The sequence below is a fragment of the Gopherus evgoodei genome, chromosome 2, assembly GCF_007399415.2.
Source record: "Gopherus evgoodei ecotype Sinaloan lineage chromosome 2, rGopEvg1_v1.p, whole genome shotgun sequence".
In the NCBI taxonomy this organism is placed as follows: domain Eukaryota; kingdom Metazoa; phylum Chordata; order Testudines; family Testudinidae; genus Gopherus; species Gopherus evgoodei.
In genome coordinates, this window is record NC_044323.1 from 88,385,249 (window position 1) to 88,406,220 (window position 20,972).

Here is a 20,972-nt window from a genome sequence, read left to right on the forward strand (position 1 = left end):
CCTTTTGTAGCTCTTCGCAGTCTGTATGGGTGTTAACTATCTTTAGTAATTTTGTATCATCTGCAAATTCTGCTATCGCACTGTTTACTCCTTTTTCCAGATCATTTATGAATATGTTGAATAAGACTGGTCCCAGAACAGACCCCTGGGAGACATCACTATTTACCTCTCTCCACTCTAAAAACTGACTATTTATATCAACCCTTTGTTTCCTATCTTATCCAGTTACTAATCCATGAGAGCACCTTCCCTCTTATCCTGTGGCAGCTTACTTTGCATAAAAGCCTTTGGTTAGGGACCGTGTCAAAGGCTTTCTGAAAATCTAAGTACACTATATCCACTGGATCCCCTTGGTCCGCATGCTTGTTGACCCCCTTCAAAGAATTCTAGTAGATTGGTAAGGCATGATTTCCCTTTACTAAAATCATGTTGACTCTTCCTCAACAAATTATGTTCATCTATATGTATGACAATATTTTTCTTTATGATAGTTTCAACCAGTTTGCCTGGTACTGAAGTCAGGTTTACAGGCCTTTAATTGCTGGGATCACCTCTTGAGCACTTTTTAAAAATTGGCGTCACATTAGCTATCCTTCAGTCATCTGGTACAGAAGCTGATTTAAATGATAGGTTACAGACAACAGTTAATAATTCTGCAATTTCACATTTGAAACAGTCAAAAGTCAACAATTTTAGCAAGTGAAATAACGAAGCAATAGGACAAGCGGTTTATTGACTATTTAGATTGGTTTATGTCAAGTGTTCAGATGATAACATTTGTTTTACACATATATAAAATGGAACTTACAGATTATACCTGTTGTTAAATCAATGTGTGCCCTGGTATTTGCAGCTACGCTGGACTCACTTTGTAGTTCATTCTAGTTGTAGCCATATAACTGGATTCGGAGCAATACTGCTAGGACCAGGAATATACTTAGCACAGGAATGAACTTTTAAAGTCCACCCACTGTAGAATCTAATGGGAAGCATTTACTGATTTTTATCCTGGCTTGCTATTTGAATCTCTTTCTTCCCTCCCCAACTTTTCTCCCTGCAGAAGTGCTGGTGACAAGAACAAACAGCTGCCAGTCTGACAGCAGTGGATTTTTGGAGGAACCACCTGAGCCCTTACCTTTACAAGTAAAGAGTTGCTGATATTCTTCAATGAGATTAATGAAAAGTTTGAGCAAAACTAATAGCCCAAAGTTATCAGGTTCATGAAAAATAAAAGCAATACGGAGGACGGAATTTCCCTGAGATTCCCTGTGGGGAAAACAGGGAGATTTTTATAGGCAAAAAAACTTTCTACCCCAGTGGAATACTATGCAAGGTCCAAAATTATACCTTGTAGAACTATTCCACTTTGGCTACCCTATATCCTATCTTACTGTATTATATTGTTGCCCCTCTGGCTCAAGTGGTCAGCCAACATTTAGGGCTTTGCTAGGTTGTATCTGTTAGGAAGAGATGATGTGAGTCAGGTATATTCTTTGGTGTAATCTAGTTTATTTACAAAAGATCTACAAAAAGTCTTCCCTGAACACAGTAGAAACAGCAGACCATTTCCTTGCTCAGAAATAGCTCAATATGAATCTCCATGAAGCTCTGAGCCCATGAAGATCTGTCTCTCTGCGTCCTCTTAGGGCCACATTTGCAACAGCTTCTCTTGCTTTCTGCCTCCAGCCTACACTGAGGCCATGTCTACATCTAAAATTTTGCAGCGCTGGTTGTTACAGCTGTATTAGTACAGCTGTATAGGGCCAGCGCTGCAGAGTGGCCACACTTACAGCAACCAGCGCTGCAAGTGGTGTTAGATGTGGCCACACTGCAGCGCTGTTGGGCGGCTTCAAGGGGGGTTCCGGGACGAGAGAGCAAACCGGGAAAGGAAACCAGCTTCGCCGCGGTTTGCTCTCTCGGTCCCGGAGCCACCCAGCAAACCGCAGGGAAGGAGACCTGCTTGCTCGGGGTTCCGGGACCGAGAGAGCAAACCGGGAACGCCGCGGTTTGCTCTCTCGGTCCCGGAGCCACCCAGCAAACCGCAGGGAAGGAGACCTGCTTGCTCGGGGTTCCGGGACCGAGAGAGCAAACCGGGAACGCCGCGGTTTGCTCTCTCGGTCCCGGAGCCAGCCAGCAAACCGCAGGGAAGGAGACCTGCTTGCTCGGGGTTCCGGGACCGAGAGAGCAAACCGGGAACGCCGCGGTTTGCTCTCTCGGTCCCGGAGCCAGCCAGCAAACCGCAGGGAAGGAGACCTGCTTGCTCGGGGTTCCGGGACCGAGAGAGCAAACCACGGCGAAGCTGGTTTCCTTTCCCGGTTTGCTCTCTCGGTCCCGGAACCCCGAGCAAGCAGGTCTCCTTCCCTGCGGTTTGCTGGGTGGCTCCGGGACCGAGAGAGCAAACCGGGAAAGGAAACCAGCTTGATTACCAGAGGCTTCCTCCTTCCACGGAGGTCAAGAAAAGCGCTGGTAACTGTCTACATTGGATTACCAGCGCTGGATCACCAGCGCTGGATCCTCTACACCCGAGACAAAACGGGAGTACGGCCAGCGCTGCAAACAGGGAGTTGCAGCGCTGGTGGTGCCCTGCAGATGTGTACACCTTCAAAGTTGCAGCGCTGTAACTCCCTCACCAGCGCTGCAACTTTCTGATGTAGACAAGCCCTCAGCTGCAATCAATATTCTAGCTCCTCTGTTTGAATCCAAGGAAGCCCCACTGTTCATACAACTTAGTTCTATCCTGCCATGTGGCCTAATGCACTGAACAGTAGCCTCCATTGCTTGCAGATAAAGGAGCCACTGAGCCTGAAAATGGGTGCTTGGCACATCTGTCTTTAACAAGTTTGTTTTTAGATCAAAGAGTTCCTTAATGGCAGCCATTAACATCTCCTAGCATAACATTATCTAGGCAGTAGCACAATTTGAGGTTTCCAAATCCCCTATATTAAAAGACTTGCAGTAAGATGTAACTAGAACTTCTAATGAGAATTCAAAATAGGAGGTGGAAAATGACATTACTCCATGAGCCAAAGCTCAGTGAAGTCAACAAAAGTCTTATTTACTTCAATGAGCTGTGAATCAGGCCCACATAGTGCAGACCTGAGTAGGTGTGAGGTGCAAGGGTTGAAAATTTGATTGGTCCTGTTGGTCTTGTCTTCACAATGAAGTGTCTAGTCTTGCTCAGCCTGCTAACTCATATGAAAACTACAGACCACCCTTGTTTTTACAAGAATGTTTGTCCGACCCTAATGCTGGTTCGGGTGAATTTTTAATTGAGAGAGGAAAATGAAAACCAGACAAATTGAAAATTCAAAACACCACGTAGCCATTTATTAACAGGGAGAAAATCACAACTTGGGCTAGGGAGGAGCACTTTTACCAACTAGCAGTACTATTAGAACAAGAACATTCACACAACTTGAAGCAATCTATTTACATCCATTAACAAGGAACCAAATAATACAAAATTAACTGCTCTTTAAAAAGTAAAATAAATACACTAAATTAAATGAACTGTGCGCACATTAACCAAATACTATAAAATACACTAGCTAACTACAATAGCAATTATTAAACTCTCATATATTACATATACACAACTTTACACCAAATAACAACAATATATACAGTTCCATATCAAATAAGGGAGGGAAAAAGAGAAGAGGCTAAGCAAAGCACAGAGCATTTACAGAAAATTAGAAAGCAAATACTGTATTCCAGGCGCAGCTGACCAGCAGTACAGACACCAGAAGCATACCGAATCCGTAGAAGATAGTTTGGAAAAAAATAATAAACGTCACGTCCCGAGCCGGCTATATCCGGAGGAGGCCCCTGGCTGAAGGGTTGATCAGGTTCTTCAGTCAGTATGTGGATACTCCTGCAGATTCTGGCACGAGGCATAGTTTTATTCAAAGGCTCTTTTACACTTGTCAAAATCTGATTGGTCCCTAGCTCCTTCACCTTCCAGGTTCCGAGCCGGCGCCCTCTACGTAGATAGAATCTTGACACGGCACACTAGAAGCTACTAGAAGCTGCACCCAGCACACTAGCATGGTTTTGCACACGACCCTAATCTGACCGTTTGAACTGAACTACGATTGGTCAGACTGGATTCCTTTGCTCACGGCACGCTGGCACGCAGTACCAGCATGACCTTTAGATGACAGACAATTGGCCATACGGACACCATGTTAGAACAGAGGCCTTTGGGCTGCGACAATGTTAACTTGAATTATGAACACACCCTTTTCCCCCCAGTGAAAACAAGACTTTTGTGTGGCATTGGTGCAACATTTAGGAGGAGAAACCTCATTCTGCTCTCCTGACCACACAGGGACCAACTGACCACAATCAGCCCTTAGCCACGTACCAAACAAAAGAGCTCCTTTTGTATTTAAAAATTCTTCAAGATAAAGTCCCATTATCCATCTCATCAAACTAGTCCATGGCATTGCAATATTACATTCTTTGTGTCCTCTCATTTTCCTTGCAGAATCCACCTTTTCCAGGGCACCTGAACCTTAGCTGTGATGCCCATGACCAAAAAGTAGCTCTGCCACATGGAACAACTCTCGCTGTGTCACACCAGGATTTTCATCAAAAGCCAAAGGGCCCTGTTGCTAACACCTCCACTGCAGATTGCAATAACTTTCCAAGGGTGTCTAGTCCAGACAGAGACCACAAGGATCAGAGGGAAGAGACCGCCCTCTCACTAACTGTGGAAGATGGTCTACATCAAGTCTTCAGTGATCAATCAGAGGGGGTTGTCAAAGAAATGGTGTACGATGCGAATAAGCAAGAGATTAAAATTGGAAGAGAGCAACAGCAAACTCCATGTTTTCAGGATGGTAATCAGGATGTGGGAGATACTGTCACCCCAGAACCTAACTGTCATTTATACTTCAGCTTAGTACCCAAAACTCAAGCTCCATCTCACGCTGAAGAGAATGGCACACCTCCCGTTGACTTCACTGGCAGTGGAGGCTGTGCCAAACAAGAGGCAAGAGAGGGACCTTTGACTGAGGAGGATGCTGGGAAAGTACTTAAGGAAAATATCCAGGAAGATATTACAGAACATGTAAAAGAACAGCAATGTGATAAGGAGATTATCAGTAAAGTTGATACCCTGATTCCAGACACCAAGGCCACAAATGGTCAGCAGTTTTGCAAACCAGAGATTGATATGTTCAATATAAGCTGCTCTTGTGAAACAGGGACACCAGAGACCCAATGGCAGGTCTCACAAGTACAAAACAAAAACAAGGTTATTTCAAGCAGTTCTTTACAAGTGGCTAATTTTTCTGCTTACTGCAGATCTGAATTTAGTTCCCAGGAAAGCACAGAGACTTGCTGTTTGGGTAAAATATCAGAAGCCACCAAATTGGAGAAGAATGATTCTGTCCAAAATGCTGAAATACACCCTAATCCCTCTAAGTCTGTTACTGTTCAGATGTCTTCAAGGCTGGTGTCCACTGTGCAAAAAGTTTCCTTGAGTGAAGCCCTCGGCAAAGGCCAGTCTTTAGAAATTAAATCCATAGGGTCCCAGTGCTCTGAGGGTGAGCCAAGAATTACTTCAGAACTGGGTATTTTGAAGGAAAGTCTAAAGAAGACAAGAGAAGCTTCAATTCAAACTGACACAATTGGAATAAAAACAAGAAATCAGTGGCCTGACCCAAATCTTCTCCCTCCATTCTGTAGACATGGTCATCTCACAAAATCAGTCTCCCTAGACACTGGGCTTTATGGGAAATACAGATCATCCTACCATGAAACACTGGGTGCCCAGTCTGCCCAGTGTGGTCACAGCTGTCATTGTGTTTGCTGCCATCATTGCTGCTTTCAGTGGGCCTTTCCCTTCACTGCTTCCTCCAAACATCTTGGGGCCTGTTGTTCAAATCACAGCACCATAGAGTTACAGCTTTTGAAAACACTAGAGCTACTGCAGGATACAACAGTGAGGAGTATTTCTCCAGTAAGTATGTTTCTTGCTGAAATAATACGTAGAATCTGGCACATTGAGAGTAAACTCCTGGGGTGTTAGTTTTTTCAAAGTCCACTCAAGCTCTGTTCAGTGTTGTAGAGAAAGTGTCAGGAATGTAGCTTAGGAAACAGATGGGAAGAAGGGACAGTCCGTTCTGGACAAGTTGGAGGAATGTCAGAAATATACTTTGACTCAAATTAGGTTGTTTTAGACCACTTCCCTTAGAGTACTTAAATGGTACCTGCTAGATTAACAACTGACCAAGATGAGTTGGAGGACTCAGGTTTACACAGGTCCAATTCATAGGTCAGACTGAGCTACTGTTACTTTCCGCTTCTTCCATTCTCTTCAGTGTATAAATTCTACCAATCTGGGTTCCCTTAGGGCTTCTCTACATAAAAAGATATATTGCTTTAAACTATACCAGTATATTTAAAGCAGTACAACCTCCCTCTCCCCAATATGGCTGCAGTTATACAGTGCTTATACTGATACAGCTTTATTCCCAGCCAGGCAAGTGAATAAACTGCACTGGTACCAGGCAGTTTTATACCAACATAACTGCCTCCACAGTAGGAGCTGTACCAGCATAACTATTTCAGTAAAAGAACAAAATAAATAAAATTTAAAAAAAAGTCACATCCCTAAATGAAATAGTTATACCAGCACAAAAATGGCCTTACACGCTCTCAAACCCACTCAGCCTTGCTTAAACTCACCCCTACCAATCAATATGTAACTTGCACCCTCTTATGCACCACTCTGTATTTGGCCAAGTGAGTTTGAGTCCCAAAAAAGAGCCTAAGTAGTTGTGATTTCCGCCCTGAAAGGGCCAGCAGATGGTGTAGTTCAGACTCACCTCACTTTGGCCCTGTATCTTTATTTTATCAGGGCCCTTATTCATGGCCAAATAAATAAATAAATAAATAAGAAATGGCTAAAGGGAGGGAAAGATCTGTAGAAAAACAAGTCAAATTTATGTAGTAATACAAGGTCAGCCAGTGTTTTCAAACTGAGGGAAACTTTATGTTTTTTCTGTGAACTTAACGCAGTTTAACCACTTTATGTCCGAAGCTGCAGAATGCCCTCCGTTTGGTATTTATACATGCTCCTATATACTGAGCAAATAAGGATGAAATCACATATGAACCAATCATCCCATGAATAGACTCAATGATTTCAATAAAATTGATATTCTGTATATCCCTGATTTTCACAAGGGCTGAACAGCCAGAACTCCGACTGAAGTCAGTGGATGGGGCATGCCCAGTATCTCAGAAAATCTGATCCAGGTAGAATAGGGAACATTTTAGGATATCTCTACACCACAGTTAAACACCCGCGGCTGACCCAGGTCAGCTGATTCACAGGGTCCCAGAGCCAGAGTCTCAACGTCTATACTATAATTAAACAGCCGGGTAGCCTGAGCCCCATGAGCCCAAGTCAGCTGACATGGTCAGCTGCAGGTGTTTAATTGTGTAGACGTACCCTTAGCCAACCTAAAACTGTGTTTGCCGTCAGAACCATGTGAAATGTTTGCAGCAAGAGCTGAAACTACAAAAGTCACCAGGTTTTGACTTTGTAACAAACTCAAAACTGAGGAGTCAGGGTCACCTGGGGATGGAGGGCCTCACTTGTTTGAGAGGCACCCCGAATCCATGGAACAGTATGATGCAGGGCAGCTGGGGTAAACTGTAGTGGGTGGCATTGCAACTGGGCACTCAGGGTTGCAGCACCGCTCAGGTTTGGCCCAGCCGCCCCTTGGTCATGACAGAGGGTAGGGGACAGCTGGGCCAAAACTGAGTTAGTGTTGCTGAGATCTGGTACACAGGCTTGCAGTGCCACTATAGGTAACCCAGGACCGGCTCCAGGCACCAGCATTCCAAGCAGGTGCTTGGGGCGGCAATCTGCAAGGGGAGGCAGTTCATGTGTTTCTGCCGCTCCAAGCAGCATGTCGAATTGTCGCCGTCGATGGCGGGGGCAGTCCACATGCAGTTAGGGCGGCATGTGCATTTCCATGGTGGCAGCAATTTGGCGGCAGCTTTTATGTTCAGCTGCCTGCGGCGGCAATTCGGCAGCTTCTGTCTTCCGGATGAAGACAGAAGCTGCCGTCAAATTGCCGCTGCCGTGGAAACGCACATGCCGCCCTAATGGCACACGGACTGACCCCGCCGTCCACGGTGGCAATTCGGCTCACTCCTTGGGGCGGCAAAAACAGTAGAGCCGGTCCTGGGTGAATGAGCCCCTGCATGCAGTATGCCACATGCCAGATGTTCACCTGCTGGCTGCCAAAACCATGGGGACTGGCTGGGAAGCAGGACAGACCCAACACCAGAAGGCAAGTCTCACCAGCAGGGAGGGATATGGTAAGGAGTGGGCTGGGGAGGCAGGGGCTCCTGGAAGGGATGGCAGGAGAGCTCCCTTGAGGGCTGATGCTCCTGGGGGAGGGCTGGGTGTAGGGCCTCATGTGCTGGGGGGTGGTTGTCAGGCTTTTTAGAAGGGTTGGGGGGCCTCCCTTTCAGATTTTGCCCTAGGCCCCCCATAAACCAGCCCAGCTAGGATTGTTGGAAAGCTCACAATGCTTCTGAGAAAAGCAGGACCGATGAATAGTTCTGCACCATGAGGACTGTGAGTGTTTCTCCTGGTTTTGTGTTGAAACGATGCAAACTTGGTGGTTTCAGATGAGTTTCTTCCTTTCTTTCTTTGAACCTGAAACGCAAAGTGAAACTTGGGAAGCTGTAAACACAAATGGGTCAAAGTGCAGAAAACGGTTAGAAGTGAAACTAATGAATTTCATGTTATTCACTATATCAGTACTATGGGGGCTTTTCTTTATTTGCTGAAGTGCTATGAATTTTGTGAGATGTCTCTCAATTGCCACAAGAGGTCAGTGTTTCAGTACATTACAGCTGAATTTACATCGTCCAACTTATTTTATCACTTGTCTGATGGTGATGACGGATTAACAGTGATGCTTTTTCAGTAATCTGAGCCAGAGGATACTGCAGGCATTGACTGCACACTACACTATTGTTCAAGCTCTATTGTTTAAGCAAAGATGTGTTAAATCCGGCACTTGTCTGAGGTTAATCATGTGAAATCCAGCCCCTGCATCACAGAAGGACCCAAGCAACTAGGAAAGCTGTGATTATGTGTGTTGGGTCTAAGGGCTGGTCTACACTACGGGGGGAAATCGATCTTAGATACGCAACTTCAGCTATGTGAATAACGTAGCTGAAGTCGAATATCTAAGATCGGATTACTCACCTGTCCTCACCGCACGGGATCGATGTCCGCGGCTCCCCGTCGATTCCGCAACTCCGTTGGGGTTGGTGGAGTTCCGGAATCGATATAAGCACGCTCGGGGATCGATATATCGCGTCTAGATGAGACGCCATATATCGATCCCCAAGCAATCGATTTTAACCCGCCAATACGGCGGGTAGCCTAAGGGACATGTAGGGGGGTCAGAAAACATTCCTCGGTTTATGTACAGTGGAACTCCATACCCATCTAAATTGGTATGCTGGTGTGTAGTCAGTGGGTCTGAGGCTTTACTGGCCTAAAATCTTGGGGATTTGCCGGGAGAGCAGCAGCAGGTTGCATCTGCTGCTGCATCCTGTGTCTTAGAATTGTGGGTACTGCTCCACTGCACAAGGTTGAAGACTCTGCTCCTCACTTCTTCATATGGAGAGAATCCTGTGTATGTAGGCTTTATTCCACATGACAGGATTTGATCCAAAATCTTTAGTCCAGCCTGTCAAAGGATTTAAGCATCAAACATTTGCTAGAACAAGAGAAAATCCTGAAAGAACTCAAAATTTGTATTAACTGCAACATTGTTCTTGACAGAAGTCAGTGTTAAAACACTGAAAGAGCAAACAGCCATCAGATTATATTGAATTTGCATGTTTCTGTTTTATTCGTCTGGGTATGACAATTTCTTGCACAAGGAAATTATTTCCCAACAGAAACACTTTATTTCCATACCTTTTGGAGGCTCAGTTGCTAATTAACACAGCTTTAAAAAATTGTTTTAGTTAGGTTTTCCAAAGTGGTCATAACATCATTCTAGTCTATTCATGTTCTTATACCATATCTATCACTCAGGTACTTGAGTGATCTCCAGCAATGAATTAGGTGACATGACCAACATTTTTCATGTCTGGTTCTTTCTTTCTTTCTCTCATCCTCTCCCTTTGGGAGAAGTTACATTTTTAACATATGATAGGCTATGTCTTTATATTAGTAAAGTCTAGGTAAAAGAAATACACCTTGATCTTGGCATGGAAAGTTGTGAGGTTTGAGGTAGTTTGGAGATCCCATGGGAGTTTCACAGCCTTGAACCAGCCCTTGAGAAAGCTCTGTCTCATGCACAGACAAGCTTTACTCTTGTGGATAGACCGTTCCATAACATCTTGATGTGCAGGACCCTCCAACAGAACAGACCAGTGATCCATTGTTTATTTACTCAAATGTATAACTGATCTAAACAATTAGTTTAGAATCCTGTTTCTAACTGAGGCCCATGCTAGAGTCTTAATGGAAAAATGTAAAGTCCCCAGAGGAATACTATGCTATGGGGAAATTACTTCCCAATACCAGTCAATGACTACAGTAAACATGAAACACTGCAGACGTTATTTCCAAATATTTATTTCAATGTTTAAGGATATAAACATATGACTTGTCATATTAGAGAAAGACAGTTCATTCAAACTAACACCTTGTGCAAAAGAAAACCTGGAGTGGACAGTTAGAGATTAACCTTCCCATAGAAATTTCTTTCTAACTCCTGTCAGTTCATGATTGACTTTTTTGCCATGACGTAGGAGAGTTTATATTCTTTATAAACAAATGTGCTTTGGCCATGTTTGTATATTCTATCAAGCAATGTTACTGGCAGGAATGTTCCCCAAAACATTGACTTGTGAACAAATATTTCCCTGCAAAAAACAAACTTTGAATTTGTCCTGGAAACCTGATTCCAAGACTTACACTCATCCAATCTGGGGACAGAAATCTTGTGTCTTGTCAAAACAGCTCAAATTTTAGATAACTAATAATGGATACTTGAAGCAATATTTGCCAAGAACAGTTGATGAGCAATCTATAGGCAGAAATATATTTGTATAACACATTATTTGAATAGTTTTGAGCAAATGAACACATCTTTGGGAATTGTGATATTTGCAGACTTTTTGCACAGAGTGAATTAAGCTATATATGTCAAAGTGCCAGCTCAAATCCCAAAAGAATTGTATAGCCTTTGCAATTTTATCCTAGCTAGTGCAATTGCAGTTGCTATTTTTATTCTTATCAATATCTGATCCTCTTTTTCAAATTTACTAATCCTTTTGCCTCCACTAGTAATGTAAAAGTCAGCTAAACGTTAACATCTACAAATAGAGGGGCAAGAAAATGTGATGATGGTTCTAGAGATGCAGTGCTCAACCTGTCTTTCAAATCAGACACATGGAGCAAACTTTTTTATTCAGTGATGCTGATGTCAATCCAGGGCAACTCTATTCAATGCTAAGGATTTACATAAGTGTAACTAAGCTCAGAATTTGACCCGTTGTGTCAAAACTACGGGCAAAATCCTGTCTCCCTTGAAGACAAGGACAAAATTTCCGTTGACTGACTTCAGGGGAAGCCTATGTGACTTCAGAAAGAAGAGCTGATAACTAAATACATTTATATTCTTCAGAAGTCATCTCACTTGTTATCTGGAAGCTTGTACCTATGAATGTCTGACTAGCCTGCTTATGATGTACCTGTTCTGTTGATGAGAATAGGACTGCTGCCTCTTGAGCTGTCAGTATGACAAATATTAAAAGGAAAGTAATGAAGTAGTCACTCTTCTTGGTCTTCTTCGTAGTGCACAATCCATGAAATAGAAGCTATGAAGAGTTCGTGCCAGAGTTTCCGGGAGAAACTAGATGAGATTGAGCAACACCTGATAGAGCAACAAGATCTTTTTTCCAGTGCTATGTCAGATGAAGGAAGGTAATTATATCACTACAGAAACACACATATTCTGGTCATTAAAAAAGCAACATTTTGAACCCTGAGTGCGTGTGCAGAGCATCTTGCTGTATGTGCCAACACTCAGATTTAACATTTTTACTGTATAACACAGAAGTCAGCATTCAGTTGTTCATCACTTTATTACTATCCATTTATCCAACCAATATTTTCTAAACTTGATCATGGCAGTGTATGTTATAAACAGTTTATGCTGCATTAAGTTTAGGTGTACATAAGGGATTTATAATATGTACCAATGAACGTACGCTCTCTTTGATACTTCTCAGACTCAGTGGCTGGGATTCCTTATGAGTATGACATCCCCAATCATGAAGGTGCCATCATGGGTATTGTGCATGTCTTGTGCCCACCTTGCAAGTGAAAAGGACTTTTTCTGTAATTGTGTCTGTAGAAAAGTATGACTTGTCTCCATTAATTTCAATGTTCAGAAACATTAGAATTAAAAATATGGTCTATTTTAGTCTAAAATAACTTAAAATCGAATGAAATACAGGCATAATTTGCAATAGATCTCATTTATTTTGACCTCAGCTTTCCAGATGAACATAGATGGGCGTTTGTGGGAGGATGGTGGGGTTGATGATGAGGACATTATACAGATTGGGCCATAACCAAAGGAAGCACTGTATTAAAACCATAGCAGTAACACCATCATCAAGATTGTAAAACAGTCTCCATTATACACCTCATTTTAAAAAATAAGTCTTTTCTTCTAATAAAACTTGTTTCTGGCTGAAATTTTTCATATGCAGTCCCTTGGCAGAGGAGGGTAGTTTGAGGAAAGGTAGCAGTTAATCAAACAAGGCATTTATGAATGAAGAGCACTTTGAAGTGTGGAGGGGGGGAAGGTATGTCTTTTTTTGTTCGGTTATTTGGTGTTTGTCTTTTTGTAGTGTCATAACTCAAAATGACTGGCTCCAAATCTGTTTAGTTGGGTTGTCTGCAGTGAGAACTAGTGCCCAGGACTATTTTTGTATGACTGAAAGGTTAGAAGAGTCAGTTGGGTCTGTGACACACACATGAATTCAGTTTTATTCAGAGTTCTGTGGCCTGCATAGTGCAATGCAGTAAATGAACTATCTGGCACTGGTACTGTTAGGTTATTATTTAGACTGTAGAATGTTTTGTGGTGCTGTGTCTGAAACAACACTGTATTAATGGCATGAATGAGAAATAGATGCTTTGCAGAGCATCACTGTTCACCTGATTGTTTTTCTTCTGCTGTCTACTACAGGGAAAAAAAAAAACAACTGCAGGTCTTACGTCAAGCTGTTCGTCGTGAGCTTTCTGAACTGGAATTCCAGCTGAATGATCGATCTCGCCAGGCTAGGGAGGGAATTCTGATGGTATGTTGTATAAGAACTATTCTTGTGAAACATAGGGAAAAGGAATCTATTTTTGTCATAACATATTCCCAGATTTGGACCTTAGCGTCCAAAATATGGGTGTTAGCATGAAAACCTCCAAGCTTAGTTACCAGCTTGGACCTGGTAAAGCTGCCACCACCCAAAAAATTAGAGTGTTTTGGGGCACTCTGGTCCCCCCAAAACCTTCCCTGGGGACCCCAAGACCCGAATTCCTTGAGTCTCACAACAAAGAGGAATAAACCATTTCCCTTCCCCTCCTCCAAGTGTTCCCTCCCTGGGTTCCTGGAGAGATATACAGAAGCAAGCTCCGTGAATCTAAACAGAGGGATTCCACCCTCCCTATTTCCAGTCCTGGAAAACAAGTACTTCCCTCTTCACCCAGAGGGTATGCAAAGTCAGGCTAGTAAATCTAACACACACAGATTTCCCCCTGACTTCTTCCTCCCACCAATTCCCTGGTGAGCTACAGACTCAATTCCCTGGAGTTTCCCACTAAAGAAAAATTCCAACAGGTCTTAAAAAGAAAGCTTTATGTAAAAAGAAAGAAAAATACATAAAAATGGTCTCTCTGTATTAAGGTGACAAATACAGGGATAATTGCTTAAAAGAAATATAAGTAAACAGCCTTATTCAAAAAGAATACAATTCAAAACACTCCAGCAACTACACACATGTAAATTTAAAAAAAAACATATAAACCACTGTCCTTTCTGTACTTACAACTGGGAAACAAAAAATTAGAAAAGCAGGAGACAAAAATCCTCTCATAGCCGAAAGAAAGACAGGCACAAAACAAAAAACAAAAAACTCACACACAAACTTCCCTCCACCCAGATTTCAAAAAGTCTTGTTTCCTGATTGGTCCTCTGGTCAGGTGTTTCAGGTTACTCATTTCCAGGTAAAAGGACATTAACCCTTAGCTATCTGTTTATGACAATTTTAAAGACTCTTTATCCTATTGCCTTTACTGGTGCAATGTCACAGTGAGTGGTTGCTGTATGTGGCTTCCACATGCATTTGCTGTGAGTTGAACATGTGACCAAACCAACGGGGTTAAATTGTGTCATCTAGTACAACCTTAGGCCAAGATTTTCAAAAAGAGACTAGTGATTTTGGATGCTTCAGTTTTTAGGTGTCCAGCTTATGACTCCTTAAAGGGCTTTGATTTTCAGAAAATTCTGAGGTCCAACCTTCTGAAAACCAGACCCTTCAAGGTGCTTCAAACCCTGGATACACTCAAAATCACGAGTGGTGTTGGCCACGCTGTTGTTCTTTCAAAGTCTAAAAAATGTTAAATCCAGTAAGTATTTTTTTAATAAACTGCTGTCAGGTGCAAAGCAAAATTTTTCTCTTTGGAAAGAGAGAACTTTGTGTTTTGTCACATCTCCAACTGCTGCCTTGTTTCTTTCCATTTGTGATTTTATAATAAAAAATGTTAGCAACTTTCCTCCAAATCGACCACTGTAGTTACAGAATTGCTGCATGACTTGCACTCATGTAAGCGTATGCACAAAACAACCATTTCAATACTAACGTCACAGTGCAGAAATTTTCAGTTACTGGAGGTTGATAAGAGCCTGCAAAATTAACATGGCTGGTAGGTGCAGTAAGGATTCGCCTGGCATGGATATCCATTGTCTGCAGTTAATATGAAAGAAGTCAAACAACTGGCAGGAGCAGTCAGTAGAGAAACAGATGACATACACAGAAAACATATCGTAGCTATGGAGCCACTGAAAGCTGTTTTTTGATCAGTAACTAGAGCCAGCATGAGATTAAAACCCAGAAAAGATTTAAGTGCTCCTAAATTGTTTGAAGAGTATCCCCATTAAGCATAATTGTCAGCGCCATTAAGCAACAGTTGCTGCCATAAAGCATTGTACCAACCCACCCACCCCCTTCTCTGTGCTGGACACAGGCTCTGAAGGTAGCATGTCTGCACCTGTTTCTCTTCAGATCAGGCACAGACCTGCTTTGCTTGCATGGATCTGGAAACCCCTGCCACAAAACCACCCAAGTGCACACAGAGTTCTGAGACTGAGAGAAGTGGCTGCTCAGTCTGGGCCTCTGTCCTGGTGGGATTTGCTGCTCCATGGCTACTCAGCCTTCCCCTGCCCCTAGGATACGTGCAACCTTAAGTGCCCGGTGCTCATCACTAGTCCCAGTCTAGTCCTGTTCTTGGGCTCATTCACACCATGCCCAGGGCAACACAGTTCTTCTTCCTCCCACAGAACTCTCTCCCCAAATCCAAAAACACACACTACTGTCAGGATGACAAGTCCCTCCAGCTCCTCCCCACTCCCATGGAATTCTCCAGTTTCTTGCCCATCTGCCCGTCTAGGCCATTGACTCCCATGATGTAGCTATTCACATTTAGGTGCCATCATTTCTTCCCTGATCAGCATGCAGGGGCTGTGGCATGTGTCTATGGTAGCACACAAACCTCTTGACAAATGTTACTGTCTGAGCTTCCTGATCAGGAATGGGATATGTTTCTGCACACTTTGAAAAACAGTCAGCCACTAGAAGCACATATTTATTCCCTGGGGGTATAATGGACAAAGGCCCCAGGATAGCCAACGCTATTCTTTCATTCAGTGCCTGGCCTGGGTAGAGACCATTGGAGCTCTGGGTTTACTTCCCCTTTCTTTTCAAGCCCCACACACCCTCACAATCCCCAGCACCTCCTTCTCTGGCACCACTCCTTGAATAAGTTCAGACCTTTTCCAAGATCTTGGCAGTTTCCGCACCAGCATTCCCTGTCTAACACTTGGCTCAGGCCACATAGTCCAATAGCTTTTCAGGCATGGATGATGTTGAGCTTCATCTAGGAATTCCCCACTACCAGTTCCCTTCCTACACCAATCTATTGACCCTATGGGAAACTGAGGCACAGAGAGACTAGGGGTAGAATTCACAAAGGTATTAGGCATCTAATGCCCATTGATTTCAAGGGGAGTTAGGCACTTAAGTACCTTTGTGAATCTCATCTTAAGTGATTTGCCCAAGGTAACCCAAGAAGTCTGTGACAGACCTGGGGGCTGAACTTTGTTTTCACAAGTCTCTAGTTAATGCCTTAACCATTGAACTATCCTTTCTTCCTAGCCTATGTTGCCTCCCTAAGGACTTATCTATGCAGGGAAATTGACTGGCATAGCTAGAGCTCAGAAATGATAAAAGTGACTTTATTTTGGAATATTTACTCTGATAAAGTCACGTTTATGCTGGAATAGTATTCCCATGGGGAGTTACTCCAGCATAGCTGTAAAGGATTACTTATTGTGCTATAGCTGTGCTTGTCATTTTCACCTGTGTAGATAAGCCCTAAAACACAACTCAAATTGGGGACAGGGAAGAAGGAAGCCCCATCTTCATTTGGTGCAGAGTAGGGAGACGGCCACCAGAGTTGTATCTCCCCAGGACTGCTCTGCCTGGTTTTAGTGTCACTTACAGTAGCTGAGGAAGAACAGTTGAATTGACAAAGCAGCACTCTGCGCCTGCCCCACCAGCTTTCTCCTCCACAACAGGAATTCTCCATTAGCCAGTTCCAGATTGAATCCATTCATTTTGCAGTGGCTGCATGACACACAGTGCATGGCGCACACTGGTGAATCTGGGCTCCAAATTGTTATGATGCACCCTTTTCAATCCAGGGCTGCCACACACATCCACAGAGGTCTGTCTGGGGGGTTGTACTAAGACAACTGTGTCAGTCGATCACAGTAAAATGAGACTGAAATTTATGTTACTGAAACATGAAAATGGAATTGAAATTTATTACTGAATCCTTTTCATGGCATCATCTCAGCTGCCAAATTATACTTTGTTTTTTTGACCAAGAATAAGAAGTGGGCATGCATCATAACCTCTCCTGTGTATCACTGTCTGATACCTTTTATAATTTTTTATTACTACTGTATGCATGTCTTCCCTATTTTCTCTGCAGCAGCTGGACCAATTACTAGGAGAACAATCCCATCTGTTTTCAGAGCTTGGACTCCCTGACTGGAGGGAAGAAAGAAATGCCCAGAATAAACAAGTTGTTCCAGATGCCACTGACACTATGCATCCTAGAGCTGGGTGCTCAGAAACGGTAGTTCCAAGGCGCCTGAGCAGAAGTGAAACATTCCCATCAACTCCATCAGCCTCAGTGCCGGGAACACCAGAGATACAGTTTCCTGCTATGGCAACAGCGGAGCTAGACCCACAGGAACTCCCCACCAGTAAAAAGGAAATAAAAGGTCCTCCCCAGCCAAAAATTGACTTTAAGACTTTTCTACAGAGTGTAAGAATTCATTTTATTCTGCTTGCTTGCATATTCCGATGTCAGAACATGCTGACACGAGATTACTATTGCTTTTATTACAGTAGTGGCTAGAGGCCCAGCCAAGTGCCCCTTTGTGCTAGGTGTTATACATACCCTTACCAAGCTATAGTTTCTGCTCTGAATAGCTTATAATCTAAGTAGACAGAGCAGACAAAGGGTGGGGTAGCATTCTCAAAGTTAACTGCAGCGCTTACTCATGGTAATGAGGGCCGTATTATTATGTGGCTAGTGGTATCAGCAATGCCTTGTCCGTCTAGAACTCTGAGTGTGATTGGTTGAGATCTATACCAAACTGTGTGAAATTAACGAGTAGCATTAGCCTGCAAAACAACTTGAATTAGTTTACATGGACAGCAAAGGTAGTGAATTTAGGTATCAGAGGGGTAGCCGTGTTAGTCTGTATCCACAAAAACAATGAGGAGTCTGGTGGCAACTTAAAGACTAACAAATTTCTTTGGGCATAAGCACCATGATGCATCTGAAGAAGTGGTTTTTTTACCTACGAAAGCTTATGCCTAAATAAATTAGTGAATTTAGGGTTTCACCGGTTTTGTGTAAAAGTGAAAATGCTCACCTTTTTTGATTGATCTGCTTTTACAGTTTCACCATCAATAAGAAACAGATTTTTTTCTTTATTGTTCAATATACAAAAGCTTAGTAAAATAGAAAGTGGTCTAGCTAAAAAGTCAGATGGGTAATGGTCATGGTCTTTCACTTTTCCACGTAAGAGTATGGACCCAAATCTTTAGGGCTGGACCCTCTCTTAAGCAAATAGCTAGAGCCAGATTCTACACTACCTTCATGTAAGCCTCCATGAAATCAGTGGATTTCATTCTTCTCACTTTTAGGGTCACCAAGTGTCCAGTTTTCGACCGGAATGTCTGGTCAGAAAGGGACCCTGGTGGCTCTGGTCAGCACCACAGACTGGACCATTAAAAGTTCAGTTGGCAGGCTCCCTGTCTGGCTCCGCATGATTCCTAGAAGCGGTGACGTGTCCCTCTGGCTCCAAAGCGCAGAGGCAGCCAGGGAGGCTCCATGCACTGCCCCTACCCTATGTGCCAGCTCCTCAGCTCCCATTGGCTGGGAACTGCAGCCAATGGGAGCTGCAGGGGTGGTACCAGTGCACGGTGGTAGCATGCACCCCTCCTCCATCCCAAGTCCCTCATCCTCACCCCAGACCCCACACCCCCAGCTGGAGACCTCACCCCCTCACATACACTCCAATCCCCTGTCCCAGCCCAGAGCCTTCCCACACCCCAAACCCCTCATTCCCAGCTCCACCCCAGTGCCTGCACCCCCCAGCCAGAGATCTCACCCCCCACACCCCATTCCCCTTCCCCAGCCTGGAGCCCTGTCCCCTGCACCCTGAACCCCTCATTTCTGGCCCCACCCAGAGCCTACACCACCAACCAGAGCTTTCACCCCCTCCAGTACCCCAACCCCCTAATCCAGCCTGGTAAAAGTGAGCGAGTGAGTGAGTTTGGGGGAGAGCAAGTGACAGAGGGAGGGGAGATGGAGCGAGCGAGCAGGGGGGTGGGGACTCAGATAAGGGTGTTCAGTTTTGTGCTGTTCGAAAGTTGGCAACCCTACTCTCACACAGGAGTTTTCCCTGATTCATCGTGGTAAAGCAGAATCACGGAATCATTTCCAAGAATGAAGCCCCTGGCTTACAGAACCTAAGAAGCAATTAAAGATTTCATTTAATGTATTGTGTTCCTTTATACCAGATCTTTAAAGACTAAGACTGTTTAGTTATTTAGAAACTAGTTGTTAGTTGATTACTAGTTTTTAGTTACTTAAAGACTAAGACTTATTTTTCTTTTGCCAGCTGAAGAAATCGTTCCGAAATTTTCAGTAATAACATAGCAGAATGAAGAGATTGAAGGAAGACTGACAACTGTGGACTTTTTAAAAAAAATAGTTGTGACTTCTTCCTACAACAAACACTTTAAAGCATCTAAGGCTTTACAAAAACAGAATGAAACAGCTGTCATTTGCAGCAGGGCATTCTATATATTTTTGCAGCGCATGGACTGCAGGAAGGAAAGGAAACCATTTTGAGGGGTTATCTCGATGAGGGAGCCACGTATTCTGCTGTTCTGTGGTCATAGGCAAAAGGCCTGTAGTAAATTCTATCATTTGGCACAGTATTAGATGCCAGATTGTAAACTGTCATTTCAAAAAAACCGTTGAGCCCTCATAGTTGTGAAGAAAATCTTGGAAACATGACCCTAGTAAACTGATGCTGCACTGTCTTCCTGTACCTGCACCCAGCCTGAGAAAATAACTTGGAAATGTATTAACTGTATAACTGCTGGTCATTTGAGGGAAGCATCTAACTAACATTAATCCTCAACCCCAAAGTGCCTCCCACACTTTCCCTACCAGCCTCTAAAACCTCCATCTTCCCCCTGACAACTTCTATGATGGATGTATCTAACGTCGCTGTAAAAATCTGCAGCACAATGACAATGTGTGGACAGCATACAATGTAGATTGAACTGAGTACCAGAATATATAACACAGTGAATATCATCCTGATTATATTAGTCATTTTCATATTTAATTCATAGAAACCTGATTTTAAAATATAACTGAAACCACTGCCAAAAAAACGGCAGAACCCAAGAAGGCTGCAGGATCCAGGACCACTGCCTCAGCATTCTGGTCCAGTTTGCTGTGGAGTACACAGGGCTTTGATCTAGACACAAAATCTATTAGCTTGGAAAGCATGTATAATCTCAGAGGCACCTCTGGTTCTACCAGCTGTGTATGGGATGGCAGTACATACAGCGTTCAATATTAGAGACATGGTATTTTGTATGACTGCTTTTTAGCTTAGTGCTTTACATCTACAAGGATTGCCAGACATCTAACCATTTGTTTAACGCTGTGAAGGTGTTTTGGGGTCATTTAGGTCTTCATCTTTCAAGTCTTTACCCAATGGAAGCGCAAGTGAAGGCATCACTTCCTCACCAGTAAGATTAAGTGCTGACTGGTAGTAAAGATCCGTTTCTCTCCCCTTACAGTGCAGAAGGTAACAAGCAAGCAGGGCAAGGCTGTCATTGGCTTAAGCAAAGGCCTCAACAAGTTAATAAGGTGTTTATTTAAGTACTCCTGTTATAGGGTAAAATTCATCCCTCTGCAGATGGCCAGCATGGGACCTGTGCACCACTTACACTCTATTTGAAGACATAAGAGGGACTTTAAAAAGGTGCTCGGGACTTGTAGCCCTCTGCATAGGGGTGAA

The 20,972-nt window shown here is 43.4% G+C and overlaps 1 protein-coding gene across 7 annotated transcripts in view; it reads left to right on the forward strand.

Moving 5' to 3' along the window:
- The window catches only part of ITPRID1 (ITPR interacting domain containing 1), a 73,646-nt gene extending 52,878 nt beyond the window's left edge, over positions 1–20,768 (forward strand). For 6 of the 7 annotated variants that reach the window (XM_030551307.1, XM_030551309.1, XM_030551306.1 and 3 more), the window contains 5 exons: positions 1,061–1,143; positions 4,490–5,968; positions 11,859–11,986; positions 13,263–13,374; positions 17,342–18,156. In XM_030551307.1, coding sequence (XP_030407167.1) covers positions 1,061–1,143; positions 4,490–5,968; positions 11,859–11,986; positions 13,263–13,374; positions 17,342–17,773 — 2,234 coding nt within the window. In that variant the 3' untranslated portion in view covers positions 17,774–18,156. Of the gene's footprint in view, positions 1–1,060; positions 1,144–4,489; positions 5,969–11,858; positions 11,987–13,262; positions 13,375–17,341; positions 18,157–19,550 lie in introns of those variants that run through there. The other variant, XM_030551311.1, reaches the window with a different exon arrangement.
- Positions 20,769–20,972: the final 204 nt, after the last annotated feature.